Source organism: Vipera ursinii, assembly GCF_947247035.1.
Source record: "Vipera ursinii genome assembly, chromosome: 7".
Taxonomy (NCBI): domain Eukaryota; kingdom Metazoa; phylum Chordata; class Lepidosauria; order Squamata; family Viperidae; genus Vipera; species Vipera ursinii.
The window spans coordinates 33,675,011-33,699,136 of NC_139521.1; the positions used below are offsets into that span (position 1 = coordinate 33,675,011).

Below are 24,126 nucleotides of genomic sequence, written 5' to 3' on the forward strand. Positions count from 1 at the left end.
TGAACACAATTTTTCAACTGTATACACTTTTTAGACTGAGCATTCAGCTTATGTTTATGAGGCTTATTTATTATTTTATTAAATTTATTTGCTGCCCATCTCATATTGAAATGACTGTGAGTGGCAATTATTAGCCATCGTGGTCACTAGAAAGCTTCATTTGCTGGAGAAGCTTGCAAAGAACTATCCATTCAACCATGGATGATCTCTGATTCAACCAGTTACTGGTTTCTGAATATCGAAAGCACCCATCCAGCAGAAAAAAAATAAAGAAATCCCTTTTAAAGTCTTCTCTTTCTTCAGAGAAAGGAATGAAGTCCCATAATTTAATGTCTGTAGGAAAGATTGGCAACATACAAGTCTAAATAAATAAATAATAGGAAGATGAGATTTTCTTCCCAAATTATTTCCTGTAAATTGAGTTAGGGATTCTCTTAACATTTGTCGAAAAGGATAAAATGAGCAATAAAATAGAAGTGCTTCTCAGTTCTCAAATGTGTGGATTTCAGCTTCCATGCTGGCTGGGGAATTCTGAAAGTTGAAGTTGACACATCTTAAAGGCCCTGCAATTGAGAAACAGTTTTAGATTTGACTGAAGATCAACTGCTTCAGGGATAGTTGACCTGGAAAATTTAACGTTTTTGTAATTTTATAATACAGGGTTCATTCTTCTAAGATGCACACATGTAATGGAATGGCTGAATCCATTGATAATTCAAATTTGAATCACTGATTGTGACATGGGTGTTGTAATCAGTTATGATGAAAAACCATGGGGGTATTACTGCAAGCACTCAGTGGAATTTATATTTATGAACTCTTACCCATTGCTACCAAATACTGTAGGTAGTGGTAATGTTATGCTCTGACCTGAGAGTTTGTATATTAAGCAACTAATGCAATTTTAATTGACTACTATGTGATCAGTATTTTGCATTTCATGGACTGCTATGAAAAGAGGATAATTGCTGGTCTGCAATTATTTGTTGTGGTTCTTGCTGGGAACTATCACTGAATTGGTGGAGGGAATTCAGGATTTGAAAAAAAAGTTTTCACAATATATATTATACTTTATTAATATTTTGAATGCTATTTAACCAGCCTCGCCAATCACCTTAAGTATTACGTTTGGTTTCTCAATGTAATATATAGATCAGGTCTGTATTTTCATTGTTCTGAAAATATCGTCTTAAGCTATTTGAGTTAAAAAAACAGAATTATTGAGTGGCCTCAAACCTGATGCATACAAAGGTTATTTGAATGAACAGTTCTATCTTTTGCTCTTATGTTTTTTTCAGCTTCAAAGTTTGCAACAGCTAAACTAAAATGTTTAAATTACATATATTTCCATCTGACAAGATTAATCATTTTATGCATATTTAAATGCAGCAAGATTGTTATTTGCTGATAAATATAAAATCTGCACCTTAGTTTGATATAGTGCGATTATGTATGATTATGTGGAAAAAAACTTCTTGTCTGATTTTTTTTTAATATTCAGGTTTAGAGTGGCACAAATATACAGCAATTTCCTTCAGCTATTTTGAATAGTTGCTATGGAAGCATCATTTACAGTCAAGATAATTTATTTGTAGAGGCAGCCTTCTTGGTTTTTTACCTATTATCTTTTCATTCCTTTTCACTGGTATGTTAAAAAATGGTTTGTGGGATTTTTTTAGAGTAAATTATAGGGAAATTAGCGATTATTAAAAAAAGATGCTTCATTTGGGAGCACAAAGACTACACTAAAATATATGAAGAGAATGATTGATTATACGTTTGTATATATGCTTTTGTGAGCAATACATTGGTGTAATGTTAATAAAAAGTACTGTTTTTCCTCCAGATTTTACTAGCTAGGATAATTTGGATTTTATTAAAATCAAAAAATAAAGGAAAACTAGAACTCTTACAAATCTTTTTGGCTTGTTTGCTGGAGATAATTCATATTTATCATTGATAATTAACCAGGATTGTTGACATTGCTTCCCCTAATCTGAGGAAGTTTTACTCAACCCAGAATATAGAATTAAATGCTAAACCATCTAACTGACCACATTTAGAAGCAAATACCTATGTTATCTTATGTAAGGTAACCTTTATTGTCATTTTTTACTATGGACACACTGGCACATATTAAAAATGAAATTCTGTTGCCTGCTGTCAAAAGTGTACACGTACATATCATACATATAAACATGCTATATACATGCATATGTATATACCTATACCCTTACATATAAATACATATAAACATTAATCACTGTGCATCTTGAATACATAGCGGAAAGAGGAAGCTTAAGAATTCACAAGGTTGATACTGTATGGAACAAAACTGTGACTGAATCTGGATGTTGTGCTTCGGACCCTCTCAAGCAATGCTTATATGCCATGTCCGGGATAGAAGGGACTAAACTGCCAATAATCTTTTCTGCCATCCTCACCACTCTCTGCAGTTCCTTCCTCTCTGAAGCAGTAATGCTTCCAAACCAGACTGTAATGCAATATGATAGGATGCTCTTGATCGTCCCTCTATAGCAGGGGTGTCAAACTCAATTTCATTGAGGGCCGCATCAGCATTGCGGTTGCCCTCAGGGGGCCGGGTGGGTATGGCCAGGGTGGGTGTGGCTAGAGTGTGTATAGCCTACTGGGTGGGCGTGGCCAGCTCTACATCGTTCGCATCAAGGGTGCTTGGGCAGGAATGGGACAGATCTCAGGATCTCTGGCAGAAGGAGGGTCTCTGGGCCAGGGCCAAGGCAGTGGGGGCCATTCCCTCACTGTTTCCAGGATGGCTTTGCGGGCCACATGAAACCACTTCGCGGGTCGAATCGGGCCCCCAGGCCTTGTGTTTGACATGTCTGCTGTATAGAAAGTGGTAAGGACAGGGGAAGGAAGATGTACTTTTCTCAGGAGATGCAGAAAATGTAGGCACTGCTGTGCCCACTTCACCAGTGTCTCGCTGTTGAGTGACCAAGCCAGCCTACTTCTATGGATGGACTGCAGTATGTAATATTTCAATATGCATTTCATAATGTAAGACATTCAGAATTCCATGCACTGTGATTTTAAGTAGATTTTACTGCTATATGGATTAAAATGCAGTCTATATTTTTTAATACCAGACATTTAATTTTACTACAGAGAACAAGGTTAAAGAGACTGCTGCAATGAAAGCAGATCATTTGAGGGCCAGAAATATGAAAAGATATATTAATCAACTAACAGTAGCAAAAAAACAATGTGAAAAACGCATACGACTTCTGGGAGGCCCTGCTTATGACCAACCAGAAGATGGTATTTTTGAGGATAGCGAAGGTCCTCAGAGCCAAAAGGTAAGAAAGCTTTGTTTGAGGTGGGGCTGGCTGAGACATATGGAGTAGAGGGAATGAGTGAGTTGCCACGTGCAGAGTATTTGGGTTTTAATTTTAGTAGCTAAGTAGTGATTGCACTATGCCTCCTCCCTATAATACTCAAAAAAATTAGAAGCATTTAGACTGATTGGGGGAGTCAGCACTGCACTTTTTTCTCAACCAGCACTTAGTCCAGTTTCTACCAAGCATGCAATTGCCACTGAAAAGTGCTATGACATGTTTCCTTCATGCAAACGTCCAGTAAGAGTGATCAATTTGAGAAAAGGTTGCATTGTTATAGCTCATGTGTTGTCTAAAAAAATAATCAGAAGGGACTTGTTTGCGTGCCTAAAAACAGTTCAGAAGTTAAGCCATTGCTGAACATTTTTGCCATGACTCTCAAGAGACATTTTAGTGTGTCCAGTAGAGCTGGTCCAGAACTAGCACATTTACTAAAATGCATGGGAGAACAGAATAGAAGGCCTGCCTAAAATTATTTGGAGAACAACAGAGACAGAGGTTCATTTTTCTAAAAACTGTTCTGTTTTTTTCTTTACTATTTTTTTTTCTGGGGGAATGAAAAGTGTTGGTGGAACCAGTCAAAAAATGCAAAAGTACATTTATTTGGAGGCCTCTATATAAATCAGTAAAGGAGGCAAAATGGATAGGACAAGTGGCATTTGTAGAATTGGAAGGATACAAAAGCAATAGCATTAGGCTTATATATACTGTAGTTCCTCACCACCACCACCATTCTGCTTTACATCACTCTCTGGATGGTTTATAGTGTTGAAGCACTATTTTTGCTTCAACAGTCTGGGTCTTCATTTTACTGACCTCAGAAGGATGGAAAGCTGAGTCAACCTTGAGCCCTGTCAGGATCAAACTCCAGGCTGTGGGCAGAATTTGCCTGCAATACTGCACTTTAACCACTGTACCACCAGGGCTCTTCCCAAAGAAATGGTGCTACCTTTTCTTCTTTATGTTGCATCTAAAACATGATTACTATCTTTGGGGGGGGGGAATCCAAAATTTGAGATGGGGAAAAAAGATGTTGCTCTGCCATGTAGTCTATTGAGAAAAGAGTATGGAAATGGCATATCCAAGCCAAGATTCCAGAATCAGTTTCTATACATATAGGGACGTATGTAGTTACCTAAAACTTAAAAGAGATTCAGAGGTGTAAAAATCTTAAGTTTCTAACTTCAGGAACTGAAATAAATGTTAGTTTATAGACAATGGTTTGCCTTTTTTGCCACTGATGCTTATACTTTCTTAGGGGCTTAATAGTGATGTTACTGTACATTGAATTTCATTCTTATAAAGCTTGGTGCATATTACATTTCAAGGTTTTCCAGGCTTTTTTCAATATTGAGAAAAGGTTGGAAGAATCAAGTTCACATTGTCTTTGAAAACCAATTGGGAGGTCTTGCTTCGTTCCTGGTGCTTGACACCATGGGATCAGGGAAATGTAGGAAACTCTTTTTATTTTGTGCTTTTGAGTTGGTCTTGACTTCTGCTGATGGCCTAGACTAGTCCCTGCTGTTTTGTTGGCAAGATTTTTCAGAAGTGGGTTGCCTCCTTCATAGGGCTGAGAGAAAAAGTTACTGGCCCAAGATCACCCAGCTACCTTCATGCCCAAAGTGGGACTAGAATTTACCATCTCTTGAATTCTAGCCTGGTGCCTTAACCACTACACTAAATTGGCTCTCTGCAGACTAAAAATGGAGATACCAATTTTTAAAGGTATGTTTTTGACTCTTGCAGTTCACTTCTAGGTAAAACCATTGCTGGCTGTTCCTTTGTACTTGGTGCAACTCAAGAAATGTCAGTCATATACAGAGTATATTCATGGCAAGCGTGCAAATGTTATGATCCAGGTTGCCTAGGCAGAGGCAGGCTGTTGTGATTCAGGGTCAGCCTGTGGGTTCGGCAGTTGGGTCGGACGACTCAGAGGAGGAGGAGGGGGGTGTTGAAGAGCTTGCTGAGAATAATATTGAGGCTCCACAGAGCCCTCAGCCAGGCCCCTCCCACCTGGTCATGACGCAGACCCAGCTGTGTGAGCCTGACAGCGTGGATGAAGATGACCCACAGCTGGCCCTGTTCAAGGACGCAGGAGGCAGTCAATCAGGAGTAAACAGAGGAAGGCAATGGGGCACCTCGGAAGGAGGCAGAGAGAAGCCACGCCCTGAACTGTATAAAAGGGGAATGCATGGGAGGGCTGGTTTGCTGAAGGCAACCGCTTGAATAGCTCCTGTTTCATGGTTCGTGTCTTGTTCTGTTTGCTTTTGTATCCATAAATTTGGCAGGCTTAGTTCCAGCCTTTTGCCTTCTTGTAAAAGGGGTTGTCCCTGCCTTTTCTGCAGGGCCGGTAGCAGGCTGGTACAGAACACAGGCATCCTTTATTGCTCTGATTAAATGCCACAACAACGAGCCCTACTGTGGCCAGTAAGGCTCTACTCTACACTACCGAGAAGGCAGCCACCCTCAGTCCCCCAAAGCCAGAAAGCAACAAAGAAAGTCCAAAAAGAAGGTGCAAACTCACGGGGCAGTGTCCAGAGTCCAGGTACAAAGGGCAAGCCCTCCTTTGAGCTTGCCTCTGCTCTACTCTCCATGCGCTTGGATTGAATGAGGGAGGCAGCTGTTCCACATCAGCGGGGATCTGCTGCTTATTAACATCACTGCCTATCTGCAGCCAATCCTCCCCAATGTCTATGAGGGCAGGCAGGTCTCTGTCCGGTCAACCACCTCCCCCAATGCCTGAGGGACCTGGGATAGCATCATCTTCAGCCCCTGGCCTCTCCAAACATTCCAAGGGAGACGTGCCATGCCCATTGGACGGTCCCGGTTCCAATTCCTGCTCCAAACCAGGCTCTGATGGGGCGATTTAATAATTTAATAGTTTAATTTAATAATTTGATTTCTATACCGCCCTTCTCCCGAAGGACTCAGGGCGATGACAGTAAGCCTTCCAGAGGACATGGCTATTTTAATGCTTTAAGGAAATCATTCATTCATAACACAGTTGAAGGGCATAGTGCCCCTTTCACATGTTTCCAGAGTCCTTTCAAATTTAATTTGCTAGGTAGCAGGTCTTAATGAATTCAGTGACATTTATGAAGAAATGTGGCCAAAACTGCCATATTGCTAGTAGTGCAGTTTGTACCACACTGTCCATGTAGCACTATTTGAAACATCAAATGAAATACTCTGCATGCTGTGTCTTATATTTATGGATAAATTGCACATTTTAAGACACAAAGAAGCTAAAACTCATATCCTAGAGGACATTAAACTAATGCTCATGCCAGAATTATTAGGACTTAGTCTATGAGATACTGTTTCAAGAACGGGCATTATTTGTGTAGAATATCTAATTTGAGAGTAATACAACTAACCTGTCAATTATGACTGCAATCTTTTTACACCTCTCCACAGCATGTAAGGGGAACCTATGCATTATCTTTCTATTTTCTGAGTGTTTATATTATTGTATTCTTACTAAAATTTGAAAAAAAGCTGAAATGCAACTACTTATACTATCAGAGCTACTAATCAAAGAACGTGAACTTATTGACATATGCAGATTCTCACAAATACTATAAGGAGTTCTTTTGGATTGAAGGAAATATTTTTCTGCTCTAACAGCATGGCATGTTTTTAGAAGAACGTTGAGTTTAGAGGGTATTATAAAATCTGTGAGGCACAAAAAAGGTTTCGGGATCCAACAAATTCTTACTGCTCCTTGCAGCCTTAAGTAAGTAATGGCATGTGTGGGTTTATTCCATGTAATAGAGATTGTAACCAGTCGGCTTGCTTATAAATAGTTAACTGTCATAATGTTACTCATTCCTACCTCTCAGATACTTCAGTTTGAAGATATATTGTGTAATCCATCCTACAGAGAGCACTTTCAAATATACATGGAAAGAATGGATAAGCGGGTGCTGATCAGCTATTGGGAATCTGTAGAATACTTGAAGAATGCTAACAAGGTACATGAATAAGTATGACAAGTGTGGTTACTGAAAATTAGTCTTTATTGTGGCAAAATTTAGTTTGTAAGTGTTGCACCAAAATACTTAAAGGCCTTTCCCGTTGCTATGTTTGAATTGGCAAAAATTCAAAACAGGTATGAACTGTTGGTAATCTCATTGTCAATTTCTATCCTGTTTCAATTTCCTACAGTGACTTCTCTCCAAACAAATAGGTGACAGATGGCCTAGCAGATTTTGTATACCTGTGCTGCCCTTGGATCATGTTGGAATAAGAGAGAAAACACTACAAGCCCATTTAAGAACAACTTAAAGTATCTCATCTTTGGGCTGTATGACGGCAACAATGTGGGGATGTGGCAGAAAAACAGTGTTGCCAGACCATCTTGGCTCCATGTTTATATGCAAATGGAAAAAGACACTTTAGGTTTTTTTAATGCAGCTCATAAATGGCAGTTGCTTTAGTACATAAATCATTTCTTTGATGGGATGATATAGGGGACAGACCTCAGACTCATTTATCATATGAAAAGAAGAGAGAATTAAGAAAATGAGGTACTGAAAATGTAAGCTATGGTATCTGATGATTGAATCATGGGTGCTAATGGAGGCTGGAATTCAAATCCAAAATTTTATAGCTGCATGTTTTTGTTCCTTGTTATGTTTTAATTCTAAAACCGAGAACTGAGTTGTGTTTTATGAATATTATTTTGCTGCTTAATTTAAATTGACCCCATTATGATCATCCTCCTGACCTGATGCCTCCAGATGTGTTGCGTATGTACCTCGTACAATTCTCAGCCAACATGTCAGCATATCTGCACTATAACTGGTTAAGGAAGGCTGTTAATATATTTCCTTCCTATTGAATGCCTGACATTCACCCAATTTTTCAAAAGTAATAACAGGAAAATAGTTCACCATATTTGGGTATCAATATTCCAGTGGAAAACTTGATTTTGTTTTATGAACTCTCTAGCATATCATATCTGTAATCTTTTGTTTATTTATATATTTCACTTGAATTTGATATTGTCATTTACACTTTATTAAATTTATTCATGATATTCCCTACATTCCAAAGTTCCTACTTCTTACAATAACTTTGTAGGATTGATTGAGTTAAGAGACAATGATTTGAATATGGAATTCAATACTCTGAGATTGTTTTCCATTGTGGTGCTTTTAGGGGCACTGCACTATTTGAGGACACAGGCTGGTGAAGAACAGTCAAACCGCCAAATCTACAAATGATACAATTGTATACAAATACAGGTATATTAAATTGGGACTCTGCTTCAGAAAATTGAATTAGGGTAATAAGATCCAGAATCAGTATTTGGCAATCATCAAAACAGCTAAGAATATTCAGTTTGTAGAACAAAGAAAAATATGAAAGCTTTTGAGTTCTGTTCTACCTGTAGGCAATAATGATAGCATATACTTTGGTTTCTTTCATTATCTGCTGTTTCTTGACCATCCTCACCCATTGAAAAACTTTGGAGAACTTCAATATTTTGAGCCTGTTCTTTCATTTTGGTTGTATCTAGTGAAGTTCTGTGGAATTTTATTTTCTCATGTAACTGTTTTTTGATCATTGGGTTAGAGGAGGAATTGTCAGTATAATGTTAAATTTTCAAATTAAAACAATATTGTATTGTGGTTCTCAGCTGGAACAAACATTTAACAATTGCTGATGATTATGGATGTTTTTCTTCTCAGGCTGAAATACCTCAACTTGTGAGTCAAATCTATCAGGATTTTTTTGTGGAGAGCAGAGAAATTCCTGTGGAAAAAATACTCTACAAAGAGATACAACAGAGTCTTGTGGGTAACAAGGGCATTGAGGTGTTTTATAAAATTCAGGCTGATGTTTATGAAACACTGAAAGACAGATACTATCCATCATTCATTGTCAGTGATTTGTATGAGAGGCTGATCAAGAAAGAAGAGAGGAGTTCTGTCCAGATGGCATCTGATGACAAAGATGATGTGAGTTGGGCCTACAAATGCCTTTCTGCTTTTTTCCCCCTTTGTCCAGGTAGCTCTTTCCTTTACTAGTATCCCTTACTGTATTTCAGGAACTTTCAGGTATCTTAGACTATTTTCCAATTACCTTTTCCTGTTTTAGAGCCTTTACTGTAATTGTTGTGAAATTACTAACATGTTTTATCTTCAACAGCAAGACGTATTATGTTCTCCTTTAATTTTCTTTAAAGTCCAAAAACTCCAGTTCTAAATGGTCTCATTTTGCCAGTGAAACTGTTTTCTCAATCGAATAGCATGACATTCACAGATAGATGATTCTCTTACTCTACTTTTTGAGGAAGGAGGTTTTATGGAAAACAAATAAGGAAATTCTTGGAAGAACTATGCCTGGGAGAGCTTGTTTCTGAAGAGATGAAGATAGTTTCCTATCTGATTTATATACACCTTTTAAGGTGAAATAACCTGTTTCCTTATGATTGCCCTTAACTTTTTTCCTAGAAATTTCTTTTTTAAAATAAAATACGATACATTTGTCTTTGATGGCCCTTTTTAAGGTAACCTGCTCTCTGGAGTGGGGGATAAGTGACAGGAACATTTTTTGACCATTGTGAGGATTATTCTTGCTATTTGACTGTTAAAGTGGTTCAGATTCACTTGGAGGTGGCTTCCAACTGGACAATTCCAACAGGGGTACCTGGGGCAGTTTTATAAAGTTGCCTGGAATGTATTTTTGCCTGTAATTCCTAATCAAGTGGGCAGGATCCTCCAATCTGTGAGCTCAACCACCTGTTTGTTAAATACATGTCCCCCCTCCCCCCATTGATCAAGGCTTTCTGAGAGGTGACCTGCCATTGGGTCCGTGTAGTGATAACTGTATGAAGGGGATTGTCTTTGCAGTCTTGAAGGTACACCCTCTCCTCAAGAGGCCATCACTGAATCCAACAATTCTGGACAATTTCCATCTACTCTCAAATCATCCTTTATAGGAAAGTTTGTTGAGAATGGGGTTGGGCTTCAATTCCAGAGCAGACTGATTATCTGGACCCTTTTCATTTGGCTTTCAGGCCAAGTCACATTATTCAGCCAGCGTTGGACATTCTTGTGGATGACCTTGAGTTCTCAATGACTTTTAATACTGTCAATCACAGCAGCTTGAGATTTGGGGATGGGATCACTGTTTTACATTGGTCTTCTTTTTCTATGGCCAGTTTCAGTCAGGGCTAAAGGAGATGGGGTGGAAATTGAGGTTTCTGCAGGGCTTGATAGGTGATGCTGCTTCCATTTAACATCCTCATGAATCTGCTGGGTGAGGTTATCTGTTGGTTAGGATCATGTATCATCAGTATACTGATGATTCCAAACTATGCTTCTTGGTTCTGTGTCAGTGAAGTGATGCTATGTCAGTCAAGTGCTTGTCCCATTTTCTGGAGGCTGTTTGGTTTGAATGGGAGGCCAGACTCTGGCTCAGTCATGACTACATGATGCATGACTACATATATCTGACTGCGGAGAAATTTCCTTTCTGGTCTGGGAAGGGGTTGCACTTCACCACACGAGACTAGTGCACAACCAGCAGGTGGCAGCTGTGATCAAAATGGCCTTTGTACAAGTGTACTTAGTGTGGCAGTGCCTACAGACCATCACTTGTGCCCTAGTTACCTCATGAATGGGTTACCATAACACAGTTTACATGGGGTTGCCCTTTTTTCTTTTTTATATATTATTTCTATGGCCTTTTCATGATTTTTTGTGTATTTTTTAAAAATTGTAATTGTAAGCGACCAAACATAATGGATATGAGGCAACCTATAAATTGTATAAATAAATAAAAAGATTTTTTTCTTACCTTCTTGCTGCTTTTAGTTATGACTAATCTGATAGCAATGTTCCCAGCTAGCATATTATTATACTTGCATTAGCACAGGTAGAGTAGAATGTTCATGCATGTTTCCTAGTCAAGCATTCTTTGGTACATTTATCATAATTAGAAGTTGTATGAACTCCTGATTTTTGAAACCATGTTCCAAAATGAGAATAGAATGAGCAAGTATTCTACTATTGCAGTTCTATATATAAGACTTGTATTAAAGTATTAGAAGATGTAAGAATATAATATATAAAACATTTGAGTATTCTACACCATTTTGAAAACAAATACACTTTCTATTGATTTTGAGAACAAAATCAGAACTAAAATTTTATGACACTTCTGGTGAAGACGCTTTGATTCTCTTAGCCAAGGACTTCTGTATTTGAGGAGAAACATAAGTAAAGTTATGGCAAAGGACTTGTCGTACACAGTTACAAGGCTGTAAATCCTAAATATGTTTTTCATCTGTGAATATAAAAAATATTGATGAATAGTTTTGTAAATATTATGGGTGTCTTTATTTATTAATATTTTCATTCTCTGCTCAGAAACTAAACATACCAAAGGAAACTTGCCTGAACTGGCACACTTTCATAAAGTCAAAGAGATTTAAATCAAAATCTCATTTTAGTTTCATATCTTCATTATTAGTTTGCACTTGCTGTTCTTTACATGATAACATGCCAGGCGTCCATGAAACTCTTACTTGATAATATGCCAGGCATCCATGAAACTCTTACTTGATAATGAATTCTGTTTTTCCTAGAGACATGTTTGTGAAGAAGTTATTGATGGAGGAAGCTCAGAAATTAATGAGCAGACCAGTTATGCTGTAAATAAACTACGCCTATTAAATGACAAACTTGAATATAAGAGACAAGCTCTAAATTCTCTCTGCAGTTCACCAAAACCTGACAAAAAGGTAGATGGCTATATTTTTTTAAAGCATATCAATCAATGTATTTTAGAGTAATAGGTAGTTTTGCTTAAGGGGTCTTTCCTTCAAAGGTAAATTTAAGTGTTGCTATCCTGTCTTCTCATTTACTATTGATTATATATTACTGCCTTTGTAAAAATCTTAAAACATGTATGGAATCCATTCAATATCAGTATTTCCTCCGGTAGGTGCGGTAATTATTTCTCTATTGATGTCTGTTTTATATTTATTGGTCTCCAAATACTGATTCCTAGCCTGAAATCCTCTTACAAAATACCAGTGGCTGGCAAATAGTTTTGGAACATGAAGATCCCAGATTTTTGTTTATGTCACAAAGCCAGATTTCATTATTTGCTATTTGGTTCTGTTCTGCACTGGACAAAAGAGAGAAAATTGGATCAAAGCTGACGGAGTGCACGTGTGTGTTCTTTCCTTCACTCTGGTCATATTGTCTTTGATTATGAAGATGCGAAATAACATATCTGCCAGAAAAGCCATTGGCAACATCATCAGTTGCCTTGATATCCAACTCTAAGCCAGGTACCTGATTTGAGAGTGTGTATGCAATTTCTTGTTAGTTTCTTTCCACACTTTAACTATTTTGCCTTGTTCCTTTGTGGGTTGGAAATGGACTTAGAACATAAAAACAAACCAGGAATAAAAGAGACCAAAACAATCTGGGATTGTAAACAAGTTTAATCCCTGGATACAGAGTGAATTGTTGCTCATACTGGTGTTTCTTGATTTCAGCAAATTTAAGGTGTGTGAACTTACACTGGGTAGGGAATCAAAGGAGTTGAAGTCCTCATATAAAGTTGCTGAGATTGACTAACTTACTTTAAATAAACTGGTTTGCTGAAAACTGCTACTGATCATTATCAGTTTAAGGCTTAACACTGATATCTAAATCAACTGTGCAGATATTTTTCCCTTGGCAGATTGTTTCTAAATTGAAAGATGAAATCAGTCTGATGGAGCGAGAACACAGTGACCTTCAATTGCATATTGAAAGAACAGATTGCTGGTGTGAAAATCTTGGCATGTGGAAAGCCTTCATTAATACTGGAGAGGTATGGCATGTTCTTTCATCTTTTTGCTGCTGCTTCTGTTAAATGAATGGAGTCTTGCTAGTCAAATGTTTACTTCAGGGGTCTCTAAGAATGAGGTAGAGGGACGCGGTGGCTCAGTGGGTTAGGATGCTGAGCTTGTCGATCAGAAGGTCGGCAGTTTGGCGGGTCCAATCCCAAGTGCTGTGTAACAGAGTGAGCGCCTGTTACTCGTCCCAGCTTCTGCCAACCTAGCAGTTCGAAAGCACGTAAAAATGCAAGTAGAAAAATAGGGACCACTACTGTGGGAAGGTAACAGTGTTCTGTGCGCCTTTGTTCTGAACCAGCCCTCTTCTCGCAACCCCTATTCAAAAAGAAGAGACTGGAAAGCGTCCAAGGCTAAAAGGCTTCTGCCAAGATTTAATTACGCAGTTAACAAAAACACTAGAGCTTGTCTTCTCAAGCGGAAAAGTTGCTTTCAGCAACCAGCCCCTCCCCAAACACTCCTTTTATAGAGAGCTCAGGGCGTGGTCTCCCTGTGCCTCCTCCCGAGGAGTCCCATAGCCTTTCTTTGTTTGTTCCTGCTCGACTGCCTCCTGCGTCGGGCGTCCTTGAACAGGGCCAGCTGTAGGTCATCATCCTCCGCACTCTCGGGCTCACACAGCTGAGAAGAGGTCCCCGGCTGAGGACTCTGCAAAGCCTCCAAATCATCATCAGCCGGTTCGTTTCCCTCCTCCCCCACATCTGAGTCATCCGATACATCGGAGCCGGCTGTCGGACCCACAGGCTGGCCCTGAGTCACAACACTATCCCGCACCGCAGGGCCCTTCCCCCGGGTCTGCCGATCCGGATGCGGTCGGGATGGGAACTGTTCGTGAAAAGCAGTCACCAACGCAGGGGCATGAACGGCGGTCGCGTCTTCCCATGTGAAGTCCTCCGGCCCGTACCCTTTCCACTCGATCAGGTACTGGAAGCGACCTTTCAGCCAGCGGGAATCCCTGATGCTGGCGACCTCGTACTCGGGGGTGCTGTCGCCATCACGAGGTCCTGATGGGGGAGGTTCCGCTTGGCGAAGTGGACAAGCCGGTTGTTCGGGGACCAACAAGGACCGATGGAAGACGGGGTGCACGCGCAGGGAACGTGGCAGAGTTAAACGATAGGCGACCGGGTTGATGACGGCCTCGACTGGGAACGGTCCAAGGTAACGGTGGTCCAGCTTCCTCGCCGGCCGAGTGGATGGTAGGTTCCTGGTGGACAGCCAGACCCGATCCCCCACCGATAATGGAGGCGTATCCCTTCTCGACCGATCGGCGAACCTCTTGTAGTCGGCCTTGGCCTTCTCCAGCTGCCGTCGCACCAACCGATGGATCGCCTGTAACTCCGCCATGAATTCGTTCGCTGCCGGCTCCGGTGAGTCCACGGGAGAAAGGGGGAAAAACCGGGGGTGATAACCCACGTTGGCCAAGAACGGTGTCATCTGCGTAGAGGTGTGCTGCGAGTTGTTAAAGGCAAACTCGGCTATGGCCAAATAGTCCACCCAATTGTCCTGCTGCAGGTTAACGTAGCAGCGCAGATACTGCTCTAAGATGCCGATGACCTTCTCAGTACCCCCGTCGGTCTGAGGATGATGCGCGGACGAGAGGCAAACCTTAATGTCCAACGCCCGCATCAACTCCTGCCAGAAGCGGGCTGTAAACTGGGCCCCCCTATCGGAGACGACTCTATCGGGAAGGCCGTGCAGCCGGAACACCTGTTGGATGAACATGCGACTAGTGGCGCGAGCTGACGGTAAGCCGCGACGGGATGAAGTGCGCCATCTTGGTCAACATGTCCACCACCACAAACACTGTCGTGAAGCCGGAGGATGGGGGTAGATCCGTCAGAAAGTCCATGGGCACAGCCCCCCAGGGTCTCTTGGGCGTTGGCAAAGGCTGCAGTAAACCAGGCGGGGCCCCTGTCGCTGACTTGGCCTGCCTGCATGGGACGCAGGAGGTGACATAAGACTGGACATCGTGTCGGACTCGGGGCCACCAGAATGTACGGGAGACCAGGTTCAGAGTCTTGAACAGGCCAAAATGCCCCGCAGCCGGGTTATCATGACATTGGCTGAGGACGAGTCCCCTGAGTGGCCCTCCTGGAGCATAGAGCCGGTCACGATAATACAGGAGTCCATCCGTGACAGACCAAGGCGAATCTGGCCCCACCTCTTCCTTCCGCTGAGCCACCCACGCCTCCTGCTGCTGCGCCTCCCGGATCCGAGCCCGTATATCCACCGGCTCCCGCACCGCAGCAAAAGACTCGACGGGGATCACTGTCCTGGGCGGAAGCTTGTCTTCCACTCGGGTGTACTCGGGCTTCCTGGACAGAGCATCCGCTCTCTGGTTGTGCCTGCTTGGTATGTACCGCACCCGGAAGTCAAACCTCGCAAAGAAGAGGGACCACCGGATCTGGCGTTGGTTCAAATTCCGAGCGGTCTGCAGGCTTTCCAGATTCTTGTGGTCCGTCCGGACCTCGATTTGATGCCGCGCCCCCTCCAGATGATGCCTCCAAGCCTCGAACGCCGCCTTGATGGCCAGCAGCTCCTTCTCCCAGATGGTATAGTTGCGCTCCGAGGGATTCAATTTCCGAGAGTGATACGCGCAAGGGAAAAGGGTACCGTTGGGCGTCGCTGCCTGGAGTAACACGGCCCCAATGGCAATGTCGGAGGCGTCCGCCTCCACGACAAACGGCCGTTGCGGGTCAGGATGCTTCAAGATGGGCTCCTTCATGAAGGCGTCCTTCAAAGCTTGGAACGCCTGTTGTTCGGGGGCGTTCCACTGGAACCGAGTCTTCTTCTGCAGGAGCCGGGTGAGGGGGGCTGTCAAGGCAGCAAAGCCAGGGATGAATGTCCGATAGTAGTTGGCAAATCCAAGAAGTCGCTGAACATCCTTCACGCGACGCGGGGGTTGCCAACTCTGCAACGACTCAACTTTACTCGGTTCCATGGCGATGCCCTCAGGAGAAATGCGGTGGCCCAAGAAATCAATGGTCACCTGGTAGAACTGGCACTTCTCCAACTTGGCAAACAGCCGATGTTTCCGGAGGCGCTGCAGGACCTGACGGAGATGCTGATGATGCGCTTCACGCGACGGGGAGTAAATCAGGATGTCGTCCAGGTAAATCACAACAAACTGGTCCAACAGATCCCGAAAGATGTCATTCATAAAATGCTGAAACACAGCGGGGGCGTTGGTCAGGCCAAACGGCATCACCGTGTACTCGAAATGTCCATAGCGAGTACCAAACGCCGTCTTCCACTCATCACCCGGCCGAACCCTGACGAGGTTGTAAGCTCCACGCAGGTCCAGTTTCGTGAAGATCTTAGCCTCCCGGAGTCGGTCCAAGAGCTCGGGGATGAGGGGCAGCGGGTAGCGGTTACGCACCGTGATAGCGTTGAGTTTCCGGTAGTCACAGCAAAGCCGTAACTCGCCCGACTTCTTTTTGACGAAGAGCACGGGCGCAGACACTGGCGAGGACGAGGGCCGGATGAAACCACGAGCCAAGTTCTTTGTCAGGAAGTCCCGCAATGCAGCCAACTCGGGCTCCGACATGGAGTACAAACGCCCCACTGGGAGAGGCGCATCAGGGACTAGGTCAATGGAGCAGTCGTAGGGCCTGTGCGGGGGTAATTGGTCCGCCTCTGACTCACTGAACACGTCAGCAAAGTCGGACAGTTCGGGAGGCAAGGAAACCCCTGGGGAACCCTCCACCTGGCCGGCACAGATATGGCGGGTGTGGTCCACGCACTGCAAACTTGGGAAGGTGACCAAGTTCTGAGACCAATAGATCTGTGGATCATGCGCCCGGAGCCACGCCAGTCCCAAGACCACGGGGAAGTGCAGTTCCGAAGTGACGTAGAACTGAATGGCCTCCACATGGGTACTGATGGCCATACACACGGGTTGCGTGGCGGCCGTAATAGGCCCGGACAGGAGCACTCGACCATCGATGGTCTCCACAAGCATGGGCGGATCCACTGGACACTGGGGAACAGCCCATTTGGCCACAAAGGCCGAATCCATAAAGTTAGTGGTAGCCCCAGAGTCAATTAAGGCATGGACCGGAATCCCCTCTGGCTTGCCAGGAAGGATCAGTCGTGCCTCCAAAATCAAATGCCGTGGAGGTTCACAGGCACCGTCGGAACGGCGTCGCTCGGCGTGGTCGTTGTGGATCGCCCGATCTTTCACACCGTCTAGATCGGGCTCGGGCCGTTTCCCGACAGCAAAGCAGGGGACTTTCTCAGGGCCGGCTTGGTCACTGACGCCCGCTGACGCTTCTTCGGGCAAGAAGCAGCCAAATGTCCAGGGTCCCCACAGTAAAAACACAACCCCTCCGATCGTCGTCTGTCCATTTCCGTCACCGATAGACGGGACCTGGCGGCACCCAGCTCCATTGGCTCCTCCCTCTGGACTGGGGGCTCACGCACAACAGGGGCGGCAGGGGTCTGTGGGGTGGCACGGCGACTCTTACGCTGCTGCAGCCGGGCATCGATCCGCAGACAAAGATGGATCAGCCCATTCAGGTCTGAGGGAATGTCCACGCGGGCCAGCTCATCCAACATCTCCTCTGACAAGCCATCCTGAAAGGCATCCACGAGCGCAGCCTCATTCCAGGCGGAATCCTGGCTAAGCAGCCGGAAATCGCTGATATAGGCCTGTAGAGGGCGCTGACCCTGCCTCAAAGCTTTCAGGCGTCGGGTGGCAGTCTGCGCCTTAATCGGGTCCTCGTACATGAGGCGCATATGGTCACAAAACCCCCCAAAGTTATCCAACAAAGGGCTAGGCTGTGCCAACAGAGGCGTGCCCCAACGAGCTGCATCTCCCGACAGAAGGCTCAACACGAATCCCACCTTATCTCGGTCAGTGGGGAAATCAGCTGCTCTCACGCTGATATAAAGCTGGCATTGTCCCAGGAAGGCAGGAAACAGTTCTGGTTTACCAGCAAATTTATCCGGCATAGCTATCTGACATTTCCTCCTGGGTGGGGGGGCAGCATGTACCTGAGCCTGCAGTTGTGCCACCTGAGTGGCCAGCAAGGTGAGTTGCTGGTTGAGCTGGGCATTCTCGGCAAGAAGCTGCTCCATCGTAGTAATAAGGGGTGGGTGGCTGAAAGCAAACTGTTCTGAACCAGCCCTCTTCTCGCAACCCCTATTCAAAAAGAAGAGACTGGAAAGCGTCCAAGGCTAAAAGGCTTCTGCCAAGATTTAATTACGCAGTTAACAAAAACACTAGAGCTTGTCTTCTCAAGCGGAAAAGTTGCTTTCAGCAACCAGCCCCTCCCCAAACACTCCTTTTATAGAGAGCTCAGGGCGTGGTCTCCCTGTGCCTCCTCCCGAGGAGTCCCATAGCCTTTCTTTGTTTGTTCCTGCTCGACTGCCTCCTGCGTCGGGCGTCCTTGAACAGGGCCAGCTGTGGGTCATCATCCTCCGCACTCTCGGGCTCACACAGCTGAGAAGAGGTCCCCGGCTGAGGACTCTGCAAAGCCTCCAAATCATCATCAGCCGGTTCGTTTCCCTCCTCCCCCACATCTGAGTCATCCGATACATCGGAGCCGGCTGTCGGACCCACAGGCTGGCCCTGAGTCACAACAGCCTTTGGCGTCTAGTCATGCCGGCCACATGACCACGGAGACGTCCTCGGACAAGCGCTGGCTCTTTGGCTTTGAAACGGAGATGAGCACCGGCCCCTAGAGTTGGAAACGACTAGCACACATGTGCGGGGTAACCTTTACCTTTACCTAAGAATGAGGTACAGGTAGGGGTTGTTTCATTGTTTAGAAATAAACCATAAAGAAGTATAGTATGTCTACTGTGATGTCATCAGGTGTAGATGAAGCTGCAATATTCTATAGTTTTATTGTTAAAACCTTGGGAAAGGCTATTGAAAACATGCACATAAGACTTGTATCACCTCCTTTGTTTCTTGAATTGTGTGAAATGAGAGACAGAGAGCATGCAAAGGCACAGCTTATCATTTATCCCAGCATTTGAATGTGTGTTCATACAGAGACAGTTGGAGCAGCTTCTGAAAATGCCACACAAGCATGGCTGCCAGAATGTTTCTAAGAAAGGTGCTTCATATGTATTATCCCATTGTAAGGATCTCTTCTGAACAGTCTGCCAGTCCTAATGCAGTCTTTCTTTCTTTATATATTTCCTATCCAGAGCCAAATAGGAATATATTTGTTTCTTACCTTCAAAAGACAATTTGAATCTTCTGTATTTCTGTCATACATGGAAAATAAGCTTGCTACAAAATCTGTTAAGTGCAATAATTCTTGTGAAAATATAAACAAGTTAATATAAATGTTCTTTAAAGTAATGGTCTGTAGAATTAACATTGTATAACTGTTTTCCTAGGTCATTGAAGAAAATGGTGAACAAGTGCCGTATTATTCTGTTGTAGTGATATTACGGGAGATTGGCATGGTTGAAGTGAAGGAGTGGACAGTTGTCCGAAAGCTCAATGAGTTTCAAAGTCTGCATCGAAAACTCAGCGAGGTACATTGAAATTGTGGAGAGAATTCTTGCTTACCTTGAGAGTTCTTACTGAAATAGTTTAAATCTTATTTAAATAGTTTAAATAATATTTATAATTTTATTATGAATTATTTTTAATGTTTGTTTCTTTTTATAATCTGTTTTGCCCAGAGTCTCGTTTTGTGTGATGGGTGGGCTGTATAAATGTGATGAATAAGTAAATCAGTAAATCAGTAGGTGAGTTTTTTGGATGTAAGGGCACTGTATAGTTTCATTTAATAAGGCAGGACTTGGAGGTTGCCCCAAGTGGAAAGCTGATTGGGTGACTTTGGCCAGTCAGTCTCTTCCAGCCCAACCTACCTCACAGGGTTGTTGTTGTGGGGAAAATAGGATGAGGAATGAGTATTATGTATGTTTGCTGCCTTGAATTTTGTATAAAAGTAATAATGGGATTAAAATAAATAAATTAAAAAATAGGAGCTGTTACAGTCCTTAGGCTGTTTTAGATGATGCCTGTGGGTTTTTTTTTGTTGGATTGTTGGGTCTTTGGGCTTATTTAAGATATTTTGGAGAGGTTTAATTGGTTTATGTGCTATGGTGATGTTATGCAGTTGTAAAAATCTGTTTCTCAGAGATTTTTTTAAAAGTATCACAATGTTATCTTGCCTTGTATTGGTATAACATGCAGAGAAATTGAAAATCAGGATTACCTAGTCATTTCATTTAATACTTTGTTGGCTTTAGTTAGGCCTATCAATTAAAATGGATTAATAATTAGGAATTGCTTCTTCTTACCTAGTGTTTTCCATCATTAAAGAAAACTCAGTTGCCATCACTCAGCAAATTGCCCTTTAAATCTGTAGACCAGAAATTCATGGAGAAATCTAAGAACCAATTAAATAACTTCTTAAAGGTAAGATTCCTTAATGTGTTGATAATTCCAGAGAGTTCATTGTAGAAGTTTCCCCCCACCTTTTTACTTTTTCCGATAATACATTGTTTCACACTGCATTCCAAATTCAGCCTCTAGATTGATAAAATGACCTAATTTTGTCATCAGTCTATATACCTTTTCTTTCACTGGGATTTAATGTTTAAATATACTTTTGAATAAATAGTGTGACAGGTCAGTGTTTCAAAATATGTTGAATGTAAATTCTTGTTAAGGAGATAGAATTGGTTAAAAAAAAGGTAAGCTTGCATTTATCGTGTTATATTCTCTAAGGACCTATACTTTGTTCCATTTTTGCATCTATAAGCAGATACTTTCTGATATGTTTTGGGAGGAAAGACTACAGACTCTAAAAAATACTCTTAGTGGCTGTCTTTTAATAAGTTCTGTTGTACAGGTAGTCCTAGCTTAATGATCCTAATTAGGACTGGGATTTCTGCAAAGTGGCGAAACATCATGTGATCATAACCTTCTCTCCACTGCAGCCTACCTATCCTAGCTCAGCTGCCACCCCATCTGATCATCATCTTCTTCCTCCCACTGCTGATGAGGCCTCGTGAAGAGCAAGTGCAGGGTGGTCAAAATGGCAGAGATAGAGGTGAGAGAGGTGGGCCTCATGAAGGGGCATCAGCTGCCTCAGCCAGGAATGCTTCATCAGCAGTGGGAGGAAGAAATTGGCAAAGATGGAGGTGAGATAGATGGGATGGGGAGAGTTGAAGGACATCTGTGGTCACAAATGCAGGTGGGCTGCCAAGCACCCAAATTTTAATCACATGACCATGAAGGTGCTGCAATGGCTGTTATTTCAAGAACTGATTATAACTGCCTTTTGTTCAGTGCATTCATAACTTTGAACAAATGGTTAAATAGTTCACTGTGCCTACCACAGTGAGACCTCATCAGTGTTTTCCAATCTCAAAAAAAGTCCCAGTTACAGAATTTGAAGACTGAGCTTCCAGATTTGAGATTTTACATTTCTGCTGGATGCAATAATTAACCATAATAACTAATTAATAGACTACAATATATTCAGTTACTACAGAATATTTGTTCCCCCGCACATGCCTGCTAGTCATTTCCAACTCTAGGGGCCGGTGCTCATCTCTGTTTCAAAGCTGAAGAGCCAGCATTTGTCCAAGGATGTCTCTGTGGTCATGTGGCCGGCATGACTAGATGCCAAAGGTGCACGGAACACTGTTACATTCCCACCGTAGTGGTCCCTATTTTTCTACTTGCATTTTTACGTGCTTTCGAACTGCTAGGTTGGCAGAAGCTGGGACGAGTAACAGGCGCTCACTCTATTACGCGGCACTCAGGATTCGACCCGCCAAACTGCTGATCTTCTGATCGACAAGCTCAGCGTCCTAACCCATTGAGCCACCGCGTCCCTTATTTGTTTACAGAAAATCAAATCAAGTTATTACACCAAAAGTGCTTGTAGAATACCTTTTAAAAACCTAAGCCCATGTTTCTTGAAGTGCCTGCAGTGGTACATACACGTGGTCAGAGCTGATGGCCAGCTGGCCGGCAGCTCCAAGGGCAACCAAAAAAGTAATGGATGGACTGCCTGCATGAACACATGCAAGCCATAGGAGTGTGTCCCGCCGATGCTGCGAACAGGACAAAGTGGCGGGTGAAATGCAAAACTATTGACCTCGTGATATGACAGGAATAACGCAAAAAACAAAAAGATATGTGAAACAAGTATTCATAATACAATATATATAACTTAATTTTCTTAGTGTGAAACATACATTTGAGTACATCTGTATCCCCTGATGGAAAAACATTCTTAGGGTATAAATTGTAATCATGTTTTCTTCTTTTTTTTATTGTATACCAGCATTCAGTTCTTTTGTCAGAATGCACTTGGAAACCCCTTCCCAAAACACTGATTCCAGGAATAACTGTAGACTTTACAATTTTCTAAGATGTTGATGCTACTGATAAATATTTTTGCTTTGTTACAAAATAACTAAATCAACTATAATGGATTGTAATATGCAGATATTTCTTTTTTAAAATATAAAATAATCTACTGCTTGGTATCTTCAAATACCATATCATTTTCCTGCAGAAATTGCTTTCTGATGAAAGGCTGTGTCAGAGTGAAGCACTTTATGCCTTTTTAAGTCCTTCTCCTGAGTACCTTAAGATTATTGACATACAGGGAAAGAAGTCAACTTTTTCACTCTCTTCCTTTTTGGAGAGGCTTCCTGGTGACTTCTTTTCTCATCAGGAGGTAAGTGGATGAAGGCGAATTGTTTTTGGTAGATAAGCATTGGTAAATAATGAGACAACTAGACCTAGGTCACATTGTGTTAAGCCATAACATGGTTTGTTAGTTTCTGACTTAGAGTGATATGTCATTCAAGGAAGCAACTAAATTACAAAGGTAGGGGAATAGGTTTGTTAATCTTACTAATGTAAAAAGAGCAGAACATATGGAGTAAATTCAGATAGAATTATGAGTAATTTTAAATGAATCAATGACCAAGATAATACCGGTAAATGTTTTTTAAAAATATTTTGCAATAAACAAAACATTGGAGGATCTGTTGTATACATTGTCTTTAATTTCACTAGTTTCAGAGTGGTTCTAACAGTTAGTTCCTATATTTATCCCACAATATGTCAATATTTGAAACAGCAAATCATTATTCCTGTCTTAGAGACAGAGAGAACAGAAATGCATTTAAAAGTTCAGTTAAATTTCCATGCTATTTTTATGATATCCAGGAAGAAACTGAAGATGATGATCTATCTGACTACGGGGATGATGTGGATGGGAAACGGGATGCCCTTGCAGAGCCTTGTTTCATGCTAATAGGAGAGATTTTTGAGCTGCGAGGAAGTAAGTAACGAACTGGTTGTTTAGCACATAAAAAGCAATTGAGTAGTAATAAGTGACATTAGAACTTGAAAGGCCCAGGTTGAAGTGTGCCCTAGGCAGAGATGGATTGGACATCTTTGGTCTAATTGGACCCTATTTCAGTTCAGTTTAGTTCTTAGCGTAGTCGTTGTGAAGATAAAATGAAGGAAAGTCACAGCTTTTGCTCAAGACAGAAAACTAAACAAATAAAATATTTACATCTTGTATAATTTTCAAACCTGGGAAGATTATTTTTCTGCCTCATTAGATCCACTAATGCAATTTCTGTTGTGGATCTTAAGAACATATCTTTATAAAATAATTTATATATTTATAGATGTCATAGAAGGAGATAAGCATGGTTTTAAAATTGGAGGAAGAAACATCAATAACCTGCAGTATTTCTGATGACATTAGTCTGATAGTTGAAAAGTAAAGGATCTAGAAGTAATAAAATTCAAGCAATACATTGAAAAATGGGACTAAAAATAAATATAAAGAAGAGCAAGCTAATGACAGTAGAAAGAACGACCTACCTTAGAATTGTCAGTGAAAAAGGTAGATAACTTCTACCTTTTAGAATCAGCCATCAATTTTA

At 42.2% G+C, this 24,126-nt stretch overlaps 1 protein-coding gene across 3 annotated transcripts in view; it reads left to right on the plus strand.

Moving 5' to 3' along the window:
• The window catches only part of SNX25 (sorting nexin 25), a 63,687-nt gene that overhangs the window by 30,627 nt on the left and 8,934 nt on the right, over positions 1 to 24,126 (plus strand). Inside the window, exons 7-16 of one of the 3 annotated variants that reach the window (XM_083368090.1) lie at positions 3,142 to 3,332; positions 7,214 to 7,345; positions 9,068 to 9,337; positions 11,971 to 12,126; positions 13,080 to 13,211; positions 19,390 to 19,485; positions 19,585 to 19,725; positions 20,504 to 20,617; positions 22,734 to 22,898; positions 23,396 to 23,510. In XM_083368090.1, coding sequence (XP_083224216.1) covers positions 3,142 to 3,332; positions 7,214 to 7,345; positions 9,068 to 9,337; positions 11,971 to 12,126; positions 13,080 to 13,211; positions 19,390 to 19,485; positions 19,585 to 19,725; positions 20,504 to 20,617; positions 22,734 to 22,898; positions 23,396 to 23,510 — 1,512 coding nt within the window. The remainder of the gene's footprint in view (positions 1 to 3,141; positions 3,333 to 7,213; positions 7,346 to 9,067; positions 9,338 to 11,970; positions 12,127 to 13,079; positions 13,212 to 19,389; positions 19,486 to 19,584; positions 19,726 to 20,503; positions 20,618 to 22,733; positions 22,899 to 23,395; positions 23,511 to 24,126) is intronic. The other 2 variants (XM_083368091.1, XM_083368092.1) reach the window with 2 other exon arrangements.